Source organism: Podarcis pityusensis, assembly GCF_964106645.2.
Source record: "Podarcis pityusensis genome assembly, chromosome: 4".
NCBI classification, from domain to species: domain Eukaryota; kingdom Metazoa; phylum Chordata; class Lepidosauria; order Squamata; family Lacertidae; genus Podarcis; species Podarcis pityusensis.
Genome location: NC_138027.1, coordinates 55,408,430 through 55,426,533, shown reverse-complemented (window position 1 = coordinate 55,426,533; position 18,104 = coordinate 55,408,430). Strand labels below are relative to the sequence as shown.

Here is an 18,104-nt window from a genome sequence, read left to right as displayed (position 1 = left end):
TTGACACCCCCCTTCCTGAGCTAGCATGTTCTCAGACATAAAAGACATAAGGCTATGCACACATACCACACATTTAAAACATCCCCACAAAGAATCTGGGAACTGTAGTTTACCCTGCCCACTGCTGCCATTCCTGGTACCTTTAACAATCTACAGTTCCCAGGATTTGTGTTTGTGTGCTTTAAATGTGTCTTAGATGTATGCTGGTAAGCTCATTTAGTGCTTCTTCCCCTGTCTATAATTGGAATGCACAACACTGACCAGAATAGGAATTAGTTTACAATTGCATCTCTTCCTTTTCTAGGTTGCACTGACCATATTCACACAGGTGTGCACACAGACAAGGCTCACAGTGAGCCTGGTGAGGGGAGAACCTGAACTTCCCCTGGCTGAATGGGGAACCGAAATTTGTGTGTGACAAGCAGGCAGTGGAACCTTTTCCCACATGGTCTCTAAGTGCATTTGGACAGCTGTGGAGATAGATGGGCAGGGCCTCTACTGCTGAGGAGCTAATCAGAGCAGGTGCTCTGGCTACCATTTCTCCAGTGAAAAAAGGGGTGTCCTAAGGAAAAGCAGGACATTCCAGGATCAAATCAAGATAGCTTCTGTAAATCCCTGTCCCTGGAAAACAGGGTACCATAATTCTCTGCAAAGCCAGGTGATAACAGATGGAAAATCCACAAAGATGGGTGGAAAAATAAACATTTACTAGCAGGCTTAAACTAGACTGTGGGCTCTCCTCCCAGGCATTAAATGACCAGGGATTATGTGTAGGGGTCAGATGGGATTACCATGAGGAATTATAAAAGATACATCAAGCCATCGTGTCCACGATGAAAGCATTGTGTTGACTGGGTTTGATATATTGACGATAATTTCTGATTAAATCCCATAAGATTCTACATTTGTGCCCTTTTCATGCCCTTTTGACTCTACTGCCCATTTCTCTCTCACGTCACGTACACAGCAGTACACAGCAGTTGCTTCGCCAGGCAGGCATCCTGTGCCATAAAGATAGTGGGCAAGTTACTTTGATGTAGTTTCTTATATATAATCTTAAAATGTTAATCTTGGAGCCAGGAAACAGATCTCACATGAAGGGGATAGTGATCTGGTCTTTCTGGCCATCCTTCTTATCATGTTTATTTCTCAGCTCTGGGGTTGCCAGATGCACCCCTTTGTAGTTCTCAACTTATTTACCACCCCTTTGTAGTTCTCAACTTATTTACCCCAAAATATATGTGAAATATACTCAGAGTCGCAAAGTGATTTCATGCTCCTTATTCAGCTCATAGTGGTGAAGAGGAATGAATGAATGTCCCCTCAAAGTATCTGCTTTATATACATTATTTACACAATGGGCTGCACATGATTGGCTAATTCCGGAATTCTACTGTAAGCCAATCAGGTTGTGGATTCGCTTCTATCTGGAGAATGATTGGGTGGTTCCTGCCAACCAATCATACTGCTGCATTGTTCTAGGACCAATCAGACTGCTGCATTCTGAATCCTATTGTTCTAGGACCAATCAGACTGTTGCGTTTTGGATCCTATTGTTCTAGGACCAATCAGACTGTTGCGTTTTGGATCCTATTGTTCTAGGACCAATCAGACTGCTGCAGTTTGGATCCTATGCAACTCAGTACATAACAATATGCATGCTAATTAGTGTTGTAGTGTAACTTTTTCCCCACGTGGGGTTTGATGAAATGCTCAGAGGAAATATGATTGGTTCTTACGAGCACTGCGTAAAAGATTCTTTTGCTAATAAAATGGCCTGGTGAGGGGTGTGGTTTACGCACTTTCTCCGAGAGCCTTGCTGGTCAAAGCCTCGTGTCTTGTTTTTAATCAGGGTCCAATCCTTCCTTTACTTTGCGAACGCAACAATTATGTACATGTTTTACAGTGCATCAGAAATTTAGATCACAGAAATGATAATGGAAATAAGAGCAAAAAATAATCATTTTTTTCTTCTGTGATTCCATAGAATTAGGGTTCAGCACCTCAATGGAATACAAGGGGAAAGCCTGTAATTCTCTTAAAATTAATTTGTAATTAGTTTGAAGACTGGACATTTATTATGTTGATGTGAAGCAGACAAGAGAAGGGTCAGAGATCAGCTTTGCCTGAATGAAGTCTCAACTTCAGTCTCTAGCATCTCAAGTTAGGGCTGAGGGAGGCACCTGTTGAAACCCTGGCATGCTGCGATCAGTCAGTGCAGTGCTGTCTACACCAGGGATGAGGAACCTGTCTGTGATCTTCCAAAGTATGGCTGTCTTCTTGCCAGTCCAGCCTGTATGGCCAACTGTCAGGGATGACTGGCATTTGAGTCTAGCAATGTTTGGAGGGCCCCATACCTGTTGAAGCAGCTCTCCATGCTTTCAGCTAGATAGACTAATGGTAGGTTTGATATAAGGCACTTTCTTACGTTCCTGTGGTATTGTTCACTTGGTTCCTGTGGTACTCGTTCCGGTACTTCCGGGTTTCAGCGGTCCGTAATCCGCAAAAACGCAACCTGAAGCAGCTGTAACCCGAGGTATGACTGTACAACAAGTGAATAACAAGAGAACCCACATGTGATGCTGACACAAAATCCCATAAATACACTAAGTAGAAGAATAGAAGCAGCGCCACCCGACTCCAGCCCACTCACCATTCCCCTCCCCTCTTGTTATTCACTTGTTCTCTTGTTATTCACTTGTTGTACAGTCATACCTCGGGTTACAGCTGCTTCAGGTTGCGTTTTTGCGGGTTACGGACCGCTGAAACCCGGAAGTACCGGAACGAGTAACTTCTGGGTTTCGGTGGTCACGCATGCGCAGAAGTGCTAAATCACACTTCGTGCATGCACAGAAGTGCCAAATCACAACCCGCGCATGCGCAGACACGCAGACATGGGTTGTGAATGCTGCGGGTTGCGAACGTGCATCCCGCACGGATCACGTTCGCAACCCGAGTGTCCACTGTATTTCTTGGTGGTGAGAGAGGTTGGGGGTGGCCTAGAGTATGGTTGTTTATTTTTAATGCAACAGTCACCAGGGTGTCAGACCAAGGCCTTTGCCTGAGGCAAAGTATAAAATGGTGTGTCATCCTAATTCCATCAGTCTTGGAACTAACTGGTGTGACAGTTGCACTAGTCACTTGAGTGAAAATATTAACAAACAATCTGCATCTGGCTAAATGAAGAAAATATACCATAACTATCATATTGTGGCAGATTGGCACAGATTTATTTTTTATGCAAGCAAAGATGAAATGCAGAACATAGACATCTACCAGAAGCATGAAAAACCTTTTGGGTGCTATAACCATTGTGGACTTGAATTTTGGTATTTCCTGATGAGTTGTACCAATAGATTCATGATTTTGGTTCATGCACTGGATTGGGGGGGGGCAGTCAATTGATTCCATATTAAATCTAAATAAGAAATGCCTGAAACAGCTCCATCCTGGAAGGTTGGAAACCAGAAACTAATAATGTGGTCAACTTTTGATGAGAGTATCAGGGAAACTGCAGAACTGTTTTGATAAGTTAATTGCTCAGACACGTTCTATTTAATTTGAACACTATTTTATTGTTCTTTTGCAAGAGTTCTCAGAAAATAAGAAATAAGGTTAGGTAAGCATTCAGTTTATTTACCTTAGGCACAGGTACCCATTTGCAAATGCCAAACCAGCAGAGATAGAAGGAAAAAGAATCCATCTACTTTTAAAATGTCTGCTTTTAAAGCATCTAGCTAGAGATGAAGAACAGAAGAATATAAACAGCTGTGGTAGAATGGTCAGACAAATGTGTGTTTTTTGCCACAGTGGAACCAAATGTATTTGAATACATTCAATTTAATTTTTTCCATGTCCATGTTAGTTTTTATTAAGTTGTTTGAAACAAAAATATGCATGGCTATTTATTAGATTTTTTTCCATGCCAAAGATGAATGTTTCCTGGTGGTTCTTAGGCTACAGAAGTGGACTTTCAACAAGCTTTTAACCAAAGATTCCTGGGTAAGCTTAACAGTCATGGAATAAGAGGAGAGGTCCTCTTGTAGATCAGGAATTTATTAAATAGCAGGAAGTAGGAATAAATGGACAGTTCTCCAAATGGAGCGATGTCAAAAGTTGAGACCCCCGCTGCCAAAGGATCAGTATGGGACCTGTAGTTTTTAACTTGTTCATAAACAATCTAGAGTTAGGGGTGAGCAGTGAGGTGGTCAGGTTTGCTGGTGATTATAAACTGTTCAGGGCGTTAAAACAAGAGATTGCAAAGAGTTCCAATAAACTCTCTGCAAACCTAAGTGATGGGTGGTAAACCAGTGAATGCAGTTCAATGGAAACAAGTGTAAAGTGATGCATGTCAGTGCAAAAAGATCTCAGTTTCATGTATGTGCTCATGGATTCTGAACTGGCAGTGACTGTCTTCCCCAACCTGCTAGCTTCAGGTGTTTTGAGCTTTAAATCCCATCAACCATGCAGCATGGCCAGGGTGGCTGGGACTGATGAGAGCCATTGTCCAAAGCAGCTGGATGGACCTTCAGTGATATAGACCTTCAGTGTCCTTGTTTTGGTTTTGAACAGGGAGTTGTTTCTAAAACACATTTGAAAGTGAAGTTCCGCAGTTTACCTTCTGTTTTGGACACATGGAAATTGCCTCTGAGAATCTGAGGCAGTCTGTTCAGCTCTTGTTCCATGTAAATAACAGTTTGATTGTGCCCATTTAAATCATTCTTGATCCTAAAATAATACCAGGTAGAGACAATTGCCACTTTCAGATGCTTAGAAGGGAGAGGTCTGAAAGTGTCTTGGAGAGGGACAGCAGGTTCTGCTTCCGTCCTTTGCATTCCATCACATGTCTACAGCGTATATGCAAGTGGAGGCACAGAGCTGGTGTATGGTGGAGCAAAAGAGTGTGGTGGAACCTATGGCCATGATTCTGCCCTGCCATATTTATTGAACACCCAGAGCCCAACCCAAAAAAGGACTGCTGTGGTGGAGTAGTTAGATTGGGCAAAGAGGATAATCCCTTGGATGCCACTCTGCATGTCCGGTGTGCCCTGCAAGGCATATAGCTTTACATGGAATAGTTCTAGGATCAACCTGTATTCCACCCTGGGGTTCCTTGAGGACATGGTGGTATGCAAACTTAATAAAAGCACACATTTTTAATGAAAGCTCCATTTGTCTAGCTAATGCCTAGCTAGACAGAATTTTCTCGCTAACACCCTGTGAGAGTAATTAAGTGTGTCAAGGCACACAATTTCCTTGAGTCGTCAGGCTCAAGATATGCCAGTGCTAATATTGCACAGAAAAGCCTTTGTTGCACAAATTAAAGCTCCTGGGATGGAAGCCTCTTGGATAGTGGGAACTGCTTTCCTTGTGACAAAGTAGTTTTCATAGTAACCAAGCTCTTCAAGCATGCTTGCTTCATAACAAAGGCATAAAGGAGAACCGTGAGGAAGCAAGCCAAGTTGTTGAAAGCAAAACAAAATACTAGATAAATGTCCCACCAAGAGGAAGTGATTGCAAGAACAAGCAATTATAAGTGGGTGTGAATAGTGACTTATTTTTTAAAATGAATATTGACTTATTCGCTCTACGCGGGGCTGCCCTTGAAGCTGACCCAGAAACTCCAGAAGATGCAGAATGCTGCAGCGAGGCTCCTCACGGGGTCTCTGCCATGGGAGCATATTCACCCAGTGCTTTTCAAACTGCACTGACTCCCGGTGGAGTACAGTGGTGCCTCGCAAGACGAAATTAATTCGTTCTGCGAGTTTTGTCGTCTTGCGATTTTTTTCGTCTTGCGAAGCACGGTGTCAGGAAAGTTTTTGGAAAGCTTCAAAAATCACCAAAGTCTTTAAAAACCTCAAAAAAGGCTACCACACTGCGTTCTATGAGTTGCTCCTCGAAGTCAAGTCGCAACTGTATTAACGGTGTTAAGAAAAAGGAAACAAACTTGCAAGACGTTTCCGTCTTGCGAAGCAAGCCCATAGGGAAAATCGTCTTGCGAAGCAGCTCAAAAAACAAAAAACCCTTTCGTCTAGTGAGTTTTTTGTCTTGCGAGGCATTCGTCTTGCGAGGTACCACTGTACAGGGTCAGATTTAAGGTACTGCTTTTGACCTTTAAAGCCCTTCACGGCCTAGGACCCCCGTACCTACAGGACCGCCTCTTCCGGTATGCCCCACGGAGAGCCTCAAGGTCCATAAATAGCAACACCCTAGTGGTCCCGGGCCCTAAGGAAGTTAGATTGGCTTCAACCAGAGCCAGGGCCTTTTCAACTCTGGCTCCGGCCTGGTGGAACGCTCTGCCTCATGAGACCAGGGCCCTGCAGGATCTGATTTCTTTCCACAGGGCCTGTAAGACAGAGTTGTTCCGCCTGGCCTTTGGCTTGGAGCCAATTTGATTCCCTCCCTCCCTCCCTCTCTTTCTTTTTTCCTTTCCTTCTCCTCCTGCGATGAGGCTACATTTTTATATTTTAATGTTTCAATATTTTAATTTTGTATTTTAATTTTGTTTTTAAGTTGTAATCATTCAACTTGTTTTTATTATTGCTTGTAAGCCGCTCTGAGCCAGGCCTTGGCTGGGGAGGGCGGGGTATAAATAAAAATTATTATTATTATTATTATTATTATTATTATTATTATTTTTAAAAAAATGATGAAAAGCTGTTCTGCCCATTTTTGCATTGTATTGCATTGTCCATTAATTGCTATGGCCACACATGGTCACAGATAGTCTCAGAACTATCACCTAGAGTATCTTTTAAGTGCCCCCAGCTCTCCAGCAGTTAACTGTGCCTGGCAATATATAATTAGCCATGTTGAACAAAGATCACAGTATTTGCGGATGGAACCGCTCCAAGCATATCAACCTCAGTCTCAACTGGAAATAACTGGAAATTAAATAGCAGTAGTAATAAGACTGTTTCCTGGACACATCTTGTACTGTTTCCAAGGGGTAATCTAAATGTACCCTCCATACATTTAAAGCACATGGCTTTCCCAAAGAATCATGGAAACTATAGTGAGCTACAGTTCCCACCACCCTTAACAAAAAAAAAAACAGTCCCCAGATTTCTTTGGGTGAAGTTATAAGCTGTAAATGTGCCTTGAAAACAAGGCCCGCTGAGAACAGAGAAGATACTTAAATTTTGCCAGGGATTTCTTTATTTCATACCATTTCCTGGAAAGAAGCTTTGCAATTAGCAGAAAGATATATTATAACAGAAAAGGTTGTTTTGACCTCAAAGCTGGTGGTTCTGTCACTGCCCAGAGAATGGGGATGGCAATTTCTGTGCATTTGTAAGTAGTAACTTGAAATAACTTTGACAAGTGAATGAGGTAGTAAATCAAAGGGTAAGCGCCAGGCATGCTAATGAGATTATAAAAATTGCAAAGCAAGAGTGATGGCAAAGGAGTGTGTGGGGTCTTGTGTAATGAACAAAACTTTTTTCCCCAAGAGGCCATAGGCCACTAGAAAAAGGAGCTCTGAAAATGAATGTCATAATAACATTTCCCTCCTCACGACTTTATCTTTGCATTACTTGCAGGAGATACCCACTCCACCTCGCAGTCTTTGGTTCTTGGCAAAAATCCCTGCAGTTTTTGGTAATAACATATTTAAAGGAACAAGCCTCAATATAACTGTTGTGACTCTAACTTTTGTGAACCAATGCACACAATACCAGCAAGCCTTTTCAAACCGGGTGGTGGCTTTTGGCGGGTGAGGTTTATTTCCACCAGCATGCATGGTATAGTGTACTTCCTGCTTCTACATTTGTTTTTTGTTCGTTTATAGCTCTCTTTAAAAAACAACAACAAAAAACAAAAAACACCACAAATACTCAGGGACTTTCCAATAAATAAACAAGACAGACTCTCCTCTCAGGCTTACAGTCCAGAAGAACTGACACAAAAGGAAAAGGGGGTCGGGAGCATGGAGGGGGAAAAGCAAACTCAGGAATCAGTACCTAAGGTCACAGTTGGGATGGAAAGAGTTCAGGTAGCCTGAACTGGAATGGCAGCCACTAGGTGACAGCTGAAGGAGAGGGCAAAAGGCTGCTGGCCAATAGAATGTTGTTGCTTCTCTTTTCTGCCTCTGTGCTCCACCATGATGGAATGGGTGTCGGTAAATATATCCTTTGCTGTGCAGGCATTGGTCTCTCCTTTTGCTATGATTACAGAATCATAGAATTGCAGTGTTGGAAGGGACCCTTACGATCATCAAGTCCAGCCTGCAATGCAGGAATCAATGAAAGCATCCATGAAAGATGGCCATCCAACCTCTGCTTAAAACCCTCCAAGGAAGGAGGGTTGGCTACTTTCTGAGAGAGTCCATTCCACTGTCAAACAGCTCTTACTGTCAGAAAGTTCTTCCTGATGTTCAGTTGGAATCCCTTTTTTGTAACTTGGGATACATTGGTTTGGATCCTACCATCCGAGCAGGAGAAAACAAACTTGCTTCATCTTCCCTGTGACATCCCTTTAGATATTTGAAGATAGCTACCGTATCTCCTCTCAGTCTCCTCTTTGCCAGACTAAACATACCAACTCCCTCAACTGTTCCTCATAAGGCTTGGTTCCCAGACCCTTGATCATCTTGGTTGCCCTCCTCTGCACCTGTTCCAGCTTGTATATCTCACTGAGCCCATGGAAAATAGGCAAGTCAATGGGCTGTATGTAACTAGGTTCTGCTCAGAGAAGGCCCATTTAAGTTAACTGAGCTATGCTAGTTCTGTTTGTTCATTTCAAGGGATCTGCTAAGTATGACTAACACTGTCTACAATCCACGATGATCCAAAGAAGCAGAAGACCTTGGAACTTTTGAGGGTGATAGAGCCATCAGACCAAAGGTCTTGGGACAGGAATGCAGAATTTGTTTGAAGCATTACTAAAGACCATCTGTGTGATATTTCTGTTGGTATATGCCAGTATGAGGCTGCATGGCTGGCAGATATTCAGACAAGTAGGTGTTTGCATGACTTATGAATGATATTTCTGCTGTTCTGGACAATGATGCAGTGCTGTTTTAAGATGTCTGGCACCCTAAGCCATTTTCATAAGGGGGAAAGAATAGCAAGAACGGTCCCACAGCCCCCAATTCCACCGTGGCCAAGATGCAAATGACAATAGCATTTGTTCTGTGTGCCTAAGAGGCTTGTACTCATGGAATAGTAGCCATTCATGCCACATGCAAAGGCACTTTTGACCCTAGAAGGACTTTCTAAGACAGTTTCATATGCATTCCAAATGCAGGGTGGAGTGGGTCTGCCCTTCAAAGAAAAACTTCACAAATAAAGCTTGCCCAAAGTAATTTTTAGCTATTCCAGGCCAGGTGTATAGCTTTATTGAAAACATTTGGAGTCTACATATTCTTCCTGCCTTACTTCTTGTGTTAGCGTGCATATCTAATAATAAAAGGTAAAATATCTAATAATATTGGATTTTTTGTTTTATTTTGATGTAATAATCATAAATAAATAAGAATAAAAATGTGCACCCCCAGCACTGAGACCATTCCATTGTAACTATCCAACCTCCCAAAATTTGGACACCTCTTGCAATGGTTTGACTCCTTTCCATTTTAACAATACAAATTCTACAAATATCTTCAATATCTCCTCAAAATCATTTCTCCTGTGTATTCCCCATCTTACCTTAATGGCACATGTTAATTTATCATTAATAACTATATCCCACACCTTTTTATACCATTCTTCCATTTTATATTCTGCTTTCCCCTTCCACTTCCTAGCTATCATAATTCATGCAGCTGTCAGTAAGTTTGTGAGGAAGTCCTTCAAAGCCTGCGAACCTTCCACCCCATCGTAAATTGATAATAATGTTACCTCTGGACTTCTAGTCAGCTTTGACCCAGAGATTTTTGTTATCTCCTTGAACACCTTTTGCCACCACACGTGAACATAATTCCTGGTTTCCTGGCATCTCCTCCAACATAACACCAAATATTCCTCATTTATTTGATTTAATCTGACTGGTGTTAAATACCATCTCCAAACTGATTTATAATAATTTTTATTCTTTTATATTGTTTTAAAGCTGCTCATGACAGCAGTTATAGACCACACAGCAAGGCTCTCTTTCCTCCATACTGTCAGGGTATGTTTCTTATCATGGGTGTAGAACAGTTTTTGAGTTGTCAGGTTTTTATCTTTATAGCATCCGTGCACCTGTTGTTTATGAACTGATTCTGCTGAGTCTGTAAAGAGCCAAGGTCACAGATCTGAGATATATCTGGGCTTCTGGGCAGTTTTTCATTCATCTTTCTTCATTTGTCTTTCGTTGTTCTTCAGTTATGCCTCTACGTTTTGAAGCTTTTGACTGTCACTGGGGACCCAGTGATGCAGTAACTATGTTCTTAAGCAGCTGAACCTCAGTAAACAACTACTGATGAACTTTGCTGCTTCTTTTGTGTGTTTGATTGGACACAGCACTGGATTTTCTTCGCCTACTGTCCATGTCTGGGTACTCTGTTGTTTTTTCATGCCCATAAACTGGAGATGTTTACCCAGGCATGGAGCCAGGGTGGTAACTGGATTTTGTACCAGCCCAGACACACCTGTCATATCTAAGCAGATATTTCACTGCTATTATTGAAAAGGGGATAGGTGCAAGAAAAGTGAGATTTCAAGGGGGGGGGGGAATGGACCTGTGCTTTTTAACTTGTTCATAAATGACCTAGAGTTAGGGGTAAACTGTGAGGTGGCCAGGTTTCCTGTTCATACTAAATTGTTCAGGCTCTAAAAGAGACTGTGAAGAGTTCCAAAAGGAACTCTCCAAACTGAGTGAATGGGCAGTAAAATGGCAAATGCTGATCAATGTAAACAAGTGTAAAGGGATGCACCTTAGCTCCATTTCCAGCCATTGACATCTCCAGGTAGGACTGGGACTATCCTGTTTGAAACCCTGGAGAGTTGCAGGGCTGTCAGTGTGGACAGAAGTGAGCAAGATGGACCAATGGTCTGGTCTGCCTGTAAGGCAGTTTCTTGTCTTCTTCAACTTTCTCAAAGCAAACATAATGTAATTCTCTTCAACGGAGAAAGAATTCCCTTGAGATTTTTCCACAGTAATTTCAATTACGGGTGAATGTTTCTTTCTTTGACACGTGAAAATAAATGAAAACACAGACAGGTGGATAGAAAAAGGTTTTGTTTTCTTTAAGTACACTGAAGTCTCTATCAGCTCTTACACTAACACAAAGGCACTATGGGAGGAATAAACAAAATAACACAGAGTGCAGCCATTACAGACAATGTGGTTGCCAATGTGGTTTGGCACCTGTGTGCTGCTAGTAGCTCAAGTCAAAGGCAGGCAAATGTGTGTAACAAAAAAGGGATAAGGCTAGAACACCGTCACACATGGTCTACCAAGTCTTTAAGTCCAGGGCTTTAAAGTGTATATCCAAGATTATTATTTTTTTAAAAAATGTTCAATGTTGCCCCCACATTTTACAATTCAAGCTGATTATAGACAGTGTACAGCCCATGGTAAACTTGTGCCAACCCAACCCCTGCTACTGGCAGTGACAATTGCTTTTGTTTTCATCAAAATAATACTCTCCGGCACTGGAAGTTAACACATCGCGACTGTATACTTGAGGGCTATAATGACTCCCAATGACCAGGACAGATAGAACTATCCATCGGAAAGCAGGAACTTGCAATATCACCAACTGATGCAAAACAAGAATAAAATGTTTATTCGGAGGAGTTAAGAAGATAATGTAAGCCAAGGCTATCCTAGCACCTCTAGGATAAATTATGCAATGCTTTTGCCATAGGTGTTCAATGAAAGTACTTAATGCTTCACCACTAGAGAAAGAATTAAAGCTTTCCTTTGGCCACAGTCCACTTACTGTAAAGGAATCGCATTTGATTCCAGTGAGACTATCCTAGAGTAAATGGACTGTTGAGCTATAAGCCAGGTTTGTATTGTGGTCTTTATTAAAAGCATAAGTGTTCCTAAACAAGGCTTTGGCACTTCAATAACTAGTATTTAAAAACAAACAAACATATCATGCCAGCTATAACTGCACGAAAACTGCCTTGCTAGAGAGCTGACAGGTTTTGCCCCTGATTCTCAAATATAAGCCACGTGTCCAACTATCATAATCATCTAGGCCAAGCTAGAGATGACTGCCAAGGTCTAATGGTGCCTGGAAATTCAACAGGAGAATCCAGAATCAAGGACAAACTAAATGTGATGAGTAGGAAGTCCTATGTTTTTGAAGTGTTAGCAGCAGTTGCAATGGCCCAATTTGGATCAGGGCCACTACACTGGGAAGTATTTCAAACCCTTTCCCCCATCCTATTTTTCCAGTTAAAACCCCCATCCTACATAACTGGGCAAAGCATACAGGCAGCATGTGGGAATCTGTACATTTTGCCCAGGAGGGCTAATAGTGGTAGAGGGGGGAAATTAGAAAAACTGCACAAAAGAAATGTGTTTTTTTTAATCCCATGGTCTCAATCCAATCCCTCCTTGTGGCAATTGTAATTGTTTTTAATTGGGAGATCCTATGCAAACGTCTCATGCATCTTGTCTAATTTCCTTGCTGTTCCCATCTGTAGCTGCCAACATAAATCAATCTGCAATAAAGCATATGCGGTATTTTGACGCTTGTTCTGTATACACCCTTACCATAATGCTAGAACGAGCTTTTTGACAGCGCTTGTTAATTTCCTTAGGGTTCCCACAAAAGAATTTCCCAATGGAGTGCAAGTTTCTCGCAGCCTACTGCAGTTTTCAAAATAATTGCAAGAGAATTAAAAAACTGCCCTGCATCTACCGATTAGTTGCAGTTCTTGTCCAAATACATGTCATAGGGAGAGCTGAAAATAGCTTTTCAGTGGCACAAGGGGGGGGGGGGAGATAAGTAAGCAAATATCCTCAGAGTCTGTTGAAAAGCTCTCTGCATCCATGAACAATGAAATAATGAAAATATAATCTAATACTGTACAGGGCTATCACAAAAATACAGACTCAGGAAGGCAATCAGTCACAGAGAAGTTTTTCTTAAGTGAAGGCACCATGCAGGCTACAAGCATAACTTTGAGTTTTCTTATTTACTATGATAAATTAATGCCTGTAGGGAATAAGCAGATAGTCAACATGAAATGTGCTTTATTTCAGTTGCTGTACATTAGAAAGAATACCGACTTCAAAGGCTAGTTTAGAAACAAGCAGGTCATTATGGTACATACAGGTGGAGCTTCCTTGCAGGTTCCAGTTCCGTTCAGCCTTGCCATCACCTCTGAGCGTTGTCAGCGTGTGCCTGGCAGGGCACAAACATGGAGAGAGAAACAGTCCCTGCCCACAGAAACCTACACCCTAAAGTCAGACCCACAGTGTTCGTTGGCCATCAAGTTCTGAAGATCTGAAGACCCATTTGACACAACATATAAAGATTTTCCTGCAGGGCTGCTTGATGTCTCAGGTGACATCTATGCCGATATCTGGAGTTGGAGAGTAAAGCCAATGGTGTTTTTGTGGAGGGGAAGTGATTGCTTTTATCTTCACACTGCAGTGATGCCATGGGCTTCTGTTTCCTGTGGGGGCAAAAAAAACCCCAAATTTAATATATTGCCAAGGGTTCTCCCTAGCAAAAGGAATGCACACGGCAGATAGCTAGCTCTTTATTGTCAAAGCTGACACTTTTACAGTAGTTTCCATGGCTATGAATACTCCTCCCTCCACCCCACGCACACCAACCTAGTGTCTATGCAGCTATTCCCAAGTCTGCACTCTATAGAGCAGTTGCAGCAACAAGGGCACATAGCCCTTCCACCAGCTTATGATCTTCCTCCTATGGGCTGTGCACATGCAGTCGGAGACTATGCCTGCTTAGAACTGCCTCTGCTCTTCTCATTTCAATTCTCTCCTGGTTCTGGAAGACAGTGGTACAGGAGAGGGTGGGGAAGCACCTGGCCCTTCACTTGCCTGACCTGCCTCTTCCTCCAGTGCCCTACCCTCCAGCTCTGAAGCTTCCCCTGCCTCTGAACTCTTGCCTCATGGCTGGTACAGTTCCCCACAAATCACTGCCCTCCTCTCCCAAGTCAGACTCCAGCCCCCTTCCCCCGGTGCACACTCATCAGTGTCCTGCCAGTCCCTGACATATATTTGATGCAATACATCCAACATCAGCTTTATGTACAAAAGGACCAACTCAGCTCCAAACAATCAAGTCCAGGAGGTGGGGAGATGGCTTGTTCTAGATGGGGCTGTGGTTCCCTGGAAAGAGAAGGTTCCTAGCTTGGTGGTACTCCTAGATCCAACACTGGGGAACTGGAAGCTCAGGTGGCCTCAGGGGCTAGGAGTGCCTTTTTCCCAGCTATGGCTGGTTTGCCAGCTACAAACCCTGTTAGTCATGGCTCAAGTGACGATCTAACATAAGGTTACCAGATTTTTTTCAATGAATCCAGGGACACTTCATTGAAATGAGTCGGAATGATAGGAATTTGTCAGGGGACTGATCTGTAAATCTGGGAACTGTCCCCGGGAAACGGGGACGTCTGGTGACCTTAATCTAACAGCACTGCTGGAAATTAATTTTAAAATGGTATCTGATCATAAAAAGAAGTCAACAGGCAGTGCAGACCGTATTATGTTTACACAATAGGAATGACTTTCCTGTCATTGACCAAGTTCTTTTTTGAGAGCTGACTTAATATTTCTGTAAAATATTAACCTGATGTTCCAGGCGTGAGTGCCAGGCAGTGTCAGAAGTGTGCTTCGCTGGACCACCTACTTTCTTTTACAACCTCATTTTAAAACACTAGATGGCATTAGTCTGCCAAATGACTGTTTTGACTGGCAACACAATAAAGAAAATGCACATGCCACAAACACCCAATCACAGCATATATTGTGCTTAAGTGCACAAAAATAATGGCAAGGAGGAAGCATACCTTCCGTTTATTTATATTAAGACTTTGGGTGACCTGACACTAATTCGGTCACATCAGGGCTTCAGTGTAAATTAAGATAACAAAGATGTTGCAATTCTGGGTGGCAACCATGTGAGATTCAACCATGACACTGATGTACAAAATTAAGACTGATATGACACATACATAAAGTCTTATTGATTGCAAAGAAAGGACTGGGGAGACCCAGTTTCAAATCCCACTCCATCATGAACCTCAGTGAGTTACCTCAGGCCCATCACTATCTCTCAGCCTTAACTACCTCACAGGGTTGTTGTGAGAGAAGGTAATATATAAATGTAACCAAGAAATAAATAGAAAATTATATGAAAATGCAGTTCTTCCTGTATATCCATGGGTGCAGGTTGAAGGAGTATATTGATTAATGTTGAGTGTCCAGTCACAAGCAGGACAGAAAGTCATTGGGATCCATGGATTACTTCAGTGTAAATGGCTGCAGAATGCTCTCACCAGAGTACGAATATGGAGCTTCTTTGCTGATTTAAAAAAGTACATTCTGTCTCAAAACGCCCCTCAAACTTGATTCATACAATTCTACAAAAACTCTCTTGTTTAAAACTATGGAAACAAAATGCTGTAAAAAAAAAAAGCCCGGGAAGCAAGGAAAAAAGAAATTTTGGATGCTATACCAAAGAAAGAAAATGAATTAGGAAAAAACCCAAATAAACAATCAATAAAACAGGCAATAAAATTATTACAATCACAGTATTCAATGATAATCAATGAAGAAATAACATGGAAAGTTAAAAAAATGAAAGAGAAATTCTTTGAGCATGCAAACAAACCTGGAAAATTGTTAGCATGGCAATTAAGGAGAAATCAACAGATGAATCATATAGGTATAATTAATTCCAATGGGAAAGTTTTAGATAAAACAAAAGAAATAAGGGAAGTCTTTTAAAAATATTTTCAGAATTTATACAAAAGAAGAAATGAAAAGGCAATCAGCATACAGGAATATATAAAAAAGAGTCATCTGCCAAAGATAAAACAAGAAGAGATAATATTTTTAAATACACAAATAACAGATCAAGAAATCCCCAAGGCAATAAATCAAATAAAGGTGGACAAATCACCAGGAACAGAGGGATTATCAGCAAAGTATTATAAAAAATTTAAGAACAGCTTGTAAATCCAATGAAAGACATAATGAATGAAGTATTAACAGACGGGGAAATTCCAGAATCATGGAAGGAAGCTTATATTACTTTGATTCCAAAACAAGATACAGATTTGACCTTGGTCAAAAACTATAGACCCATTTCATTATTGAACAATGATTATAAGATATTTGCTAATATTTTAGCTAATAGATTGAAAAAGGTCTTAAATGTTTATATACATCCAGACCAAGTGGGATTCCTTCCAGGTAGGCAGATGAAAGATAATATAAGAAATATCTTAAATGTAATAGAGTATTTAGAAGTAAGAAATGAGAAAAAAGCAGCAATGATGTTCATAGATGCAGAAAAAGCATTTGATAATATATCTTGGGATTTTATAAAGAAAGTGATGGAATATGGAGAAAAAAATTATAAAAGGGATACAAGCTGTATATACAGAACAGAGTGCAAAACTAATTATTAACCAGGTGATAACGAACCAATTCAAAATAGAAAAAGGAACGAGACAAGGATGTCTGTTATCACCTTTATTATTCATTCTGGTCCTGGAGGTTTTGAACAGAAACATAAGAGCAGACAAGCAGATTGTGGGAATAAAAACGGGGGGAAATGAATTTAAGTTGAAAGCATTTGCAGATGACTTGGTAACCACAGTTGACAAACCAAAACTATGTCTCCCTAAGGCTTTAGAAAAAATACAGTACAAGAGTTTGGGCAAGTGGCAGGATTTAAATTAAATAAAGGAAAGACAAAAATACTAACAAAAATATGACAGAACTGGAGAAAAGGGAATTGGAGATTATAAAAGTAGAAATTCACAAAAAAGTCAAATATTTAGGAATCTGGCTTACTAATAAAAACTTAAATTTATATAAAGACAACTATGAGAAAGTTTGGAATGAGATTAAGAAAGATTTGGAAATTTGGAATAGAATGAATCTCTCCTTGATGGAAAGGATAGCAGCAATAAAGATGAATGCACTACCAGCGGCAATAATTATATTAGCACAAACTTGGAAGACAGAAGAAATACTAACAAAAGAACAATGGCAAGGGAAACTTATGGAATATGCAGAACTGGCAAAACTAACAGAAAAAGTACATGAAAAGGACAACAAAGACTATAAAAGAGAATGGGAACCATTTACAACATATATGAAGAGGCAACATAAAGAAATGGACTCATTGGCAGGGTTTGAGTAAACAATCACAACTGTATACAACAAAAAATAAGACTATATGTATTGGGAAAATTTTTGGGAAACAATACACAGGGTGAACAATATGGAAATAAAACAAAATGGGAGTATGAGGGAAGTCCAGGGGAGAAGGGGAGAAATATGAAAATTGTTAAAGATATACTGTTAGAAGTATACATGGAAAAATCAATAAAAAATAATTATAAAAAAAAACCTATGGAAACAATCCAGATAAATAACCCAGTTGTTTACACTTTTAGCCCCATCAGTTTCAACAAGAGAGGAATATACGTGTTTCTCTGCCACTAGGAATGATGGAAAAAAGTGGATTAAATTAATTGGCTCATGCTCTAGTTATCACCCATTAATGCTATACAAATCCCACCCAATGTTGGAAAAATAAATGAAGGCATGTAAGCAGATTGTACACCTACTATTGTCTGCTTAAAACAAGCAAGGAAAATATTCTCTATTCCCCCTTTGAGACAAATTAAAGTTTTGGTGGCAGGGATTGAAACTATCAGTATTTTCAGGTAAAGGCTGAAATGAGGCAGCTGCCAGCAAACTTACCTGAACAGTCTTCTGAAGGAAAAAGTCATAATAGAATTGTACTAAGATTCTTCTTCTTCCTCCTCCTCCTCCTCCTCCGCTTCTTCTTCTTCCTCTTCTTCTTCTGCCTCTTCCTCCTCCTGTGCTGCCTCTGTTTCCTTATTTATATAAAGGAGAGAACATTCAAATATGGGAAGGGAAAGAAGCAACTACTGAAACAGTGGATTAAATGTGACATGCATATTGCTCCCTCAGAAAATGGGAGAAAGCACCTT

General features: G+C 40.8%; 1 protein-coding gene across 3 annotated transcripts in view; it reads right to left on the bottom strand.

The window, feature by feature from the left end:
* Positions 1-11,143: 11,143 nt before the first annotated feature.
* Positions 11,144-18,104, bottom strand: part of LOC308476692 (adapter SH3BGRL-like) — a 43,900-nt gene continuing 36,939 nt past the window's right edge. For 2 of the 3 annotated variants that reach the window (XM_081004496.1, XM_081004498.1), the window contains exons 7-8: positions 17,851-17,987; positions 11,144-13,559 (exon numbers count right to left, since the gene is read on the bottom strand). In XM_081004496.1, the coding sequence (XP_080860622.1) occupies positions 17,892-17,987 (96 nt within the window). In that variant the 3' untranslated portion in view covers positions 11,144-13,559; positions 17,851-17,891. The remainder of the gene's footprint in view (positions 13,560-17,850; positions 17,988-18,104) is intronic. The other variant, XM_081004497.1, reaches the window with a different exon arrangement.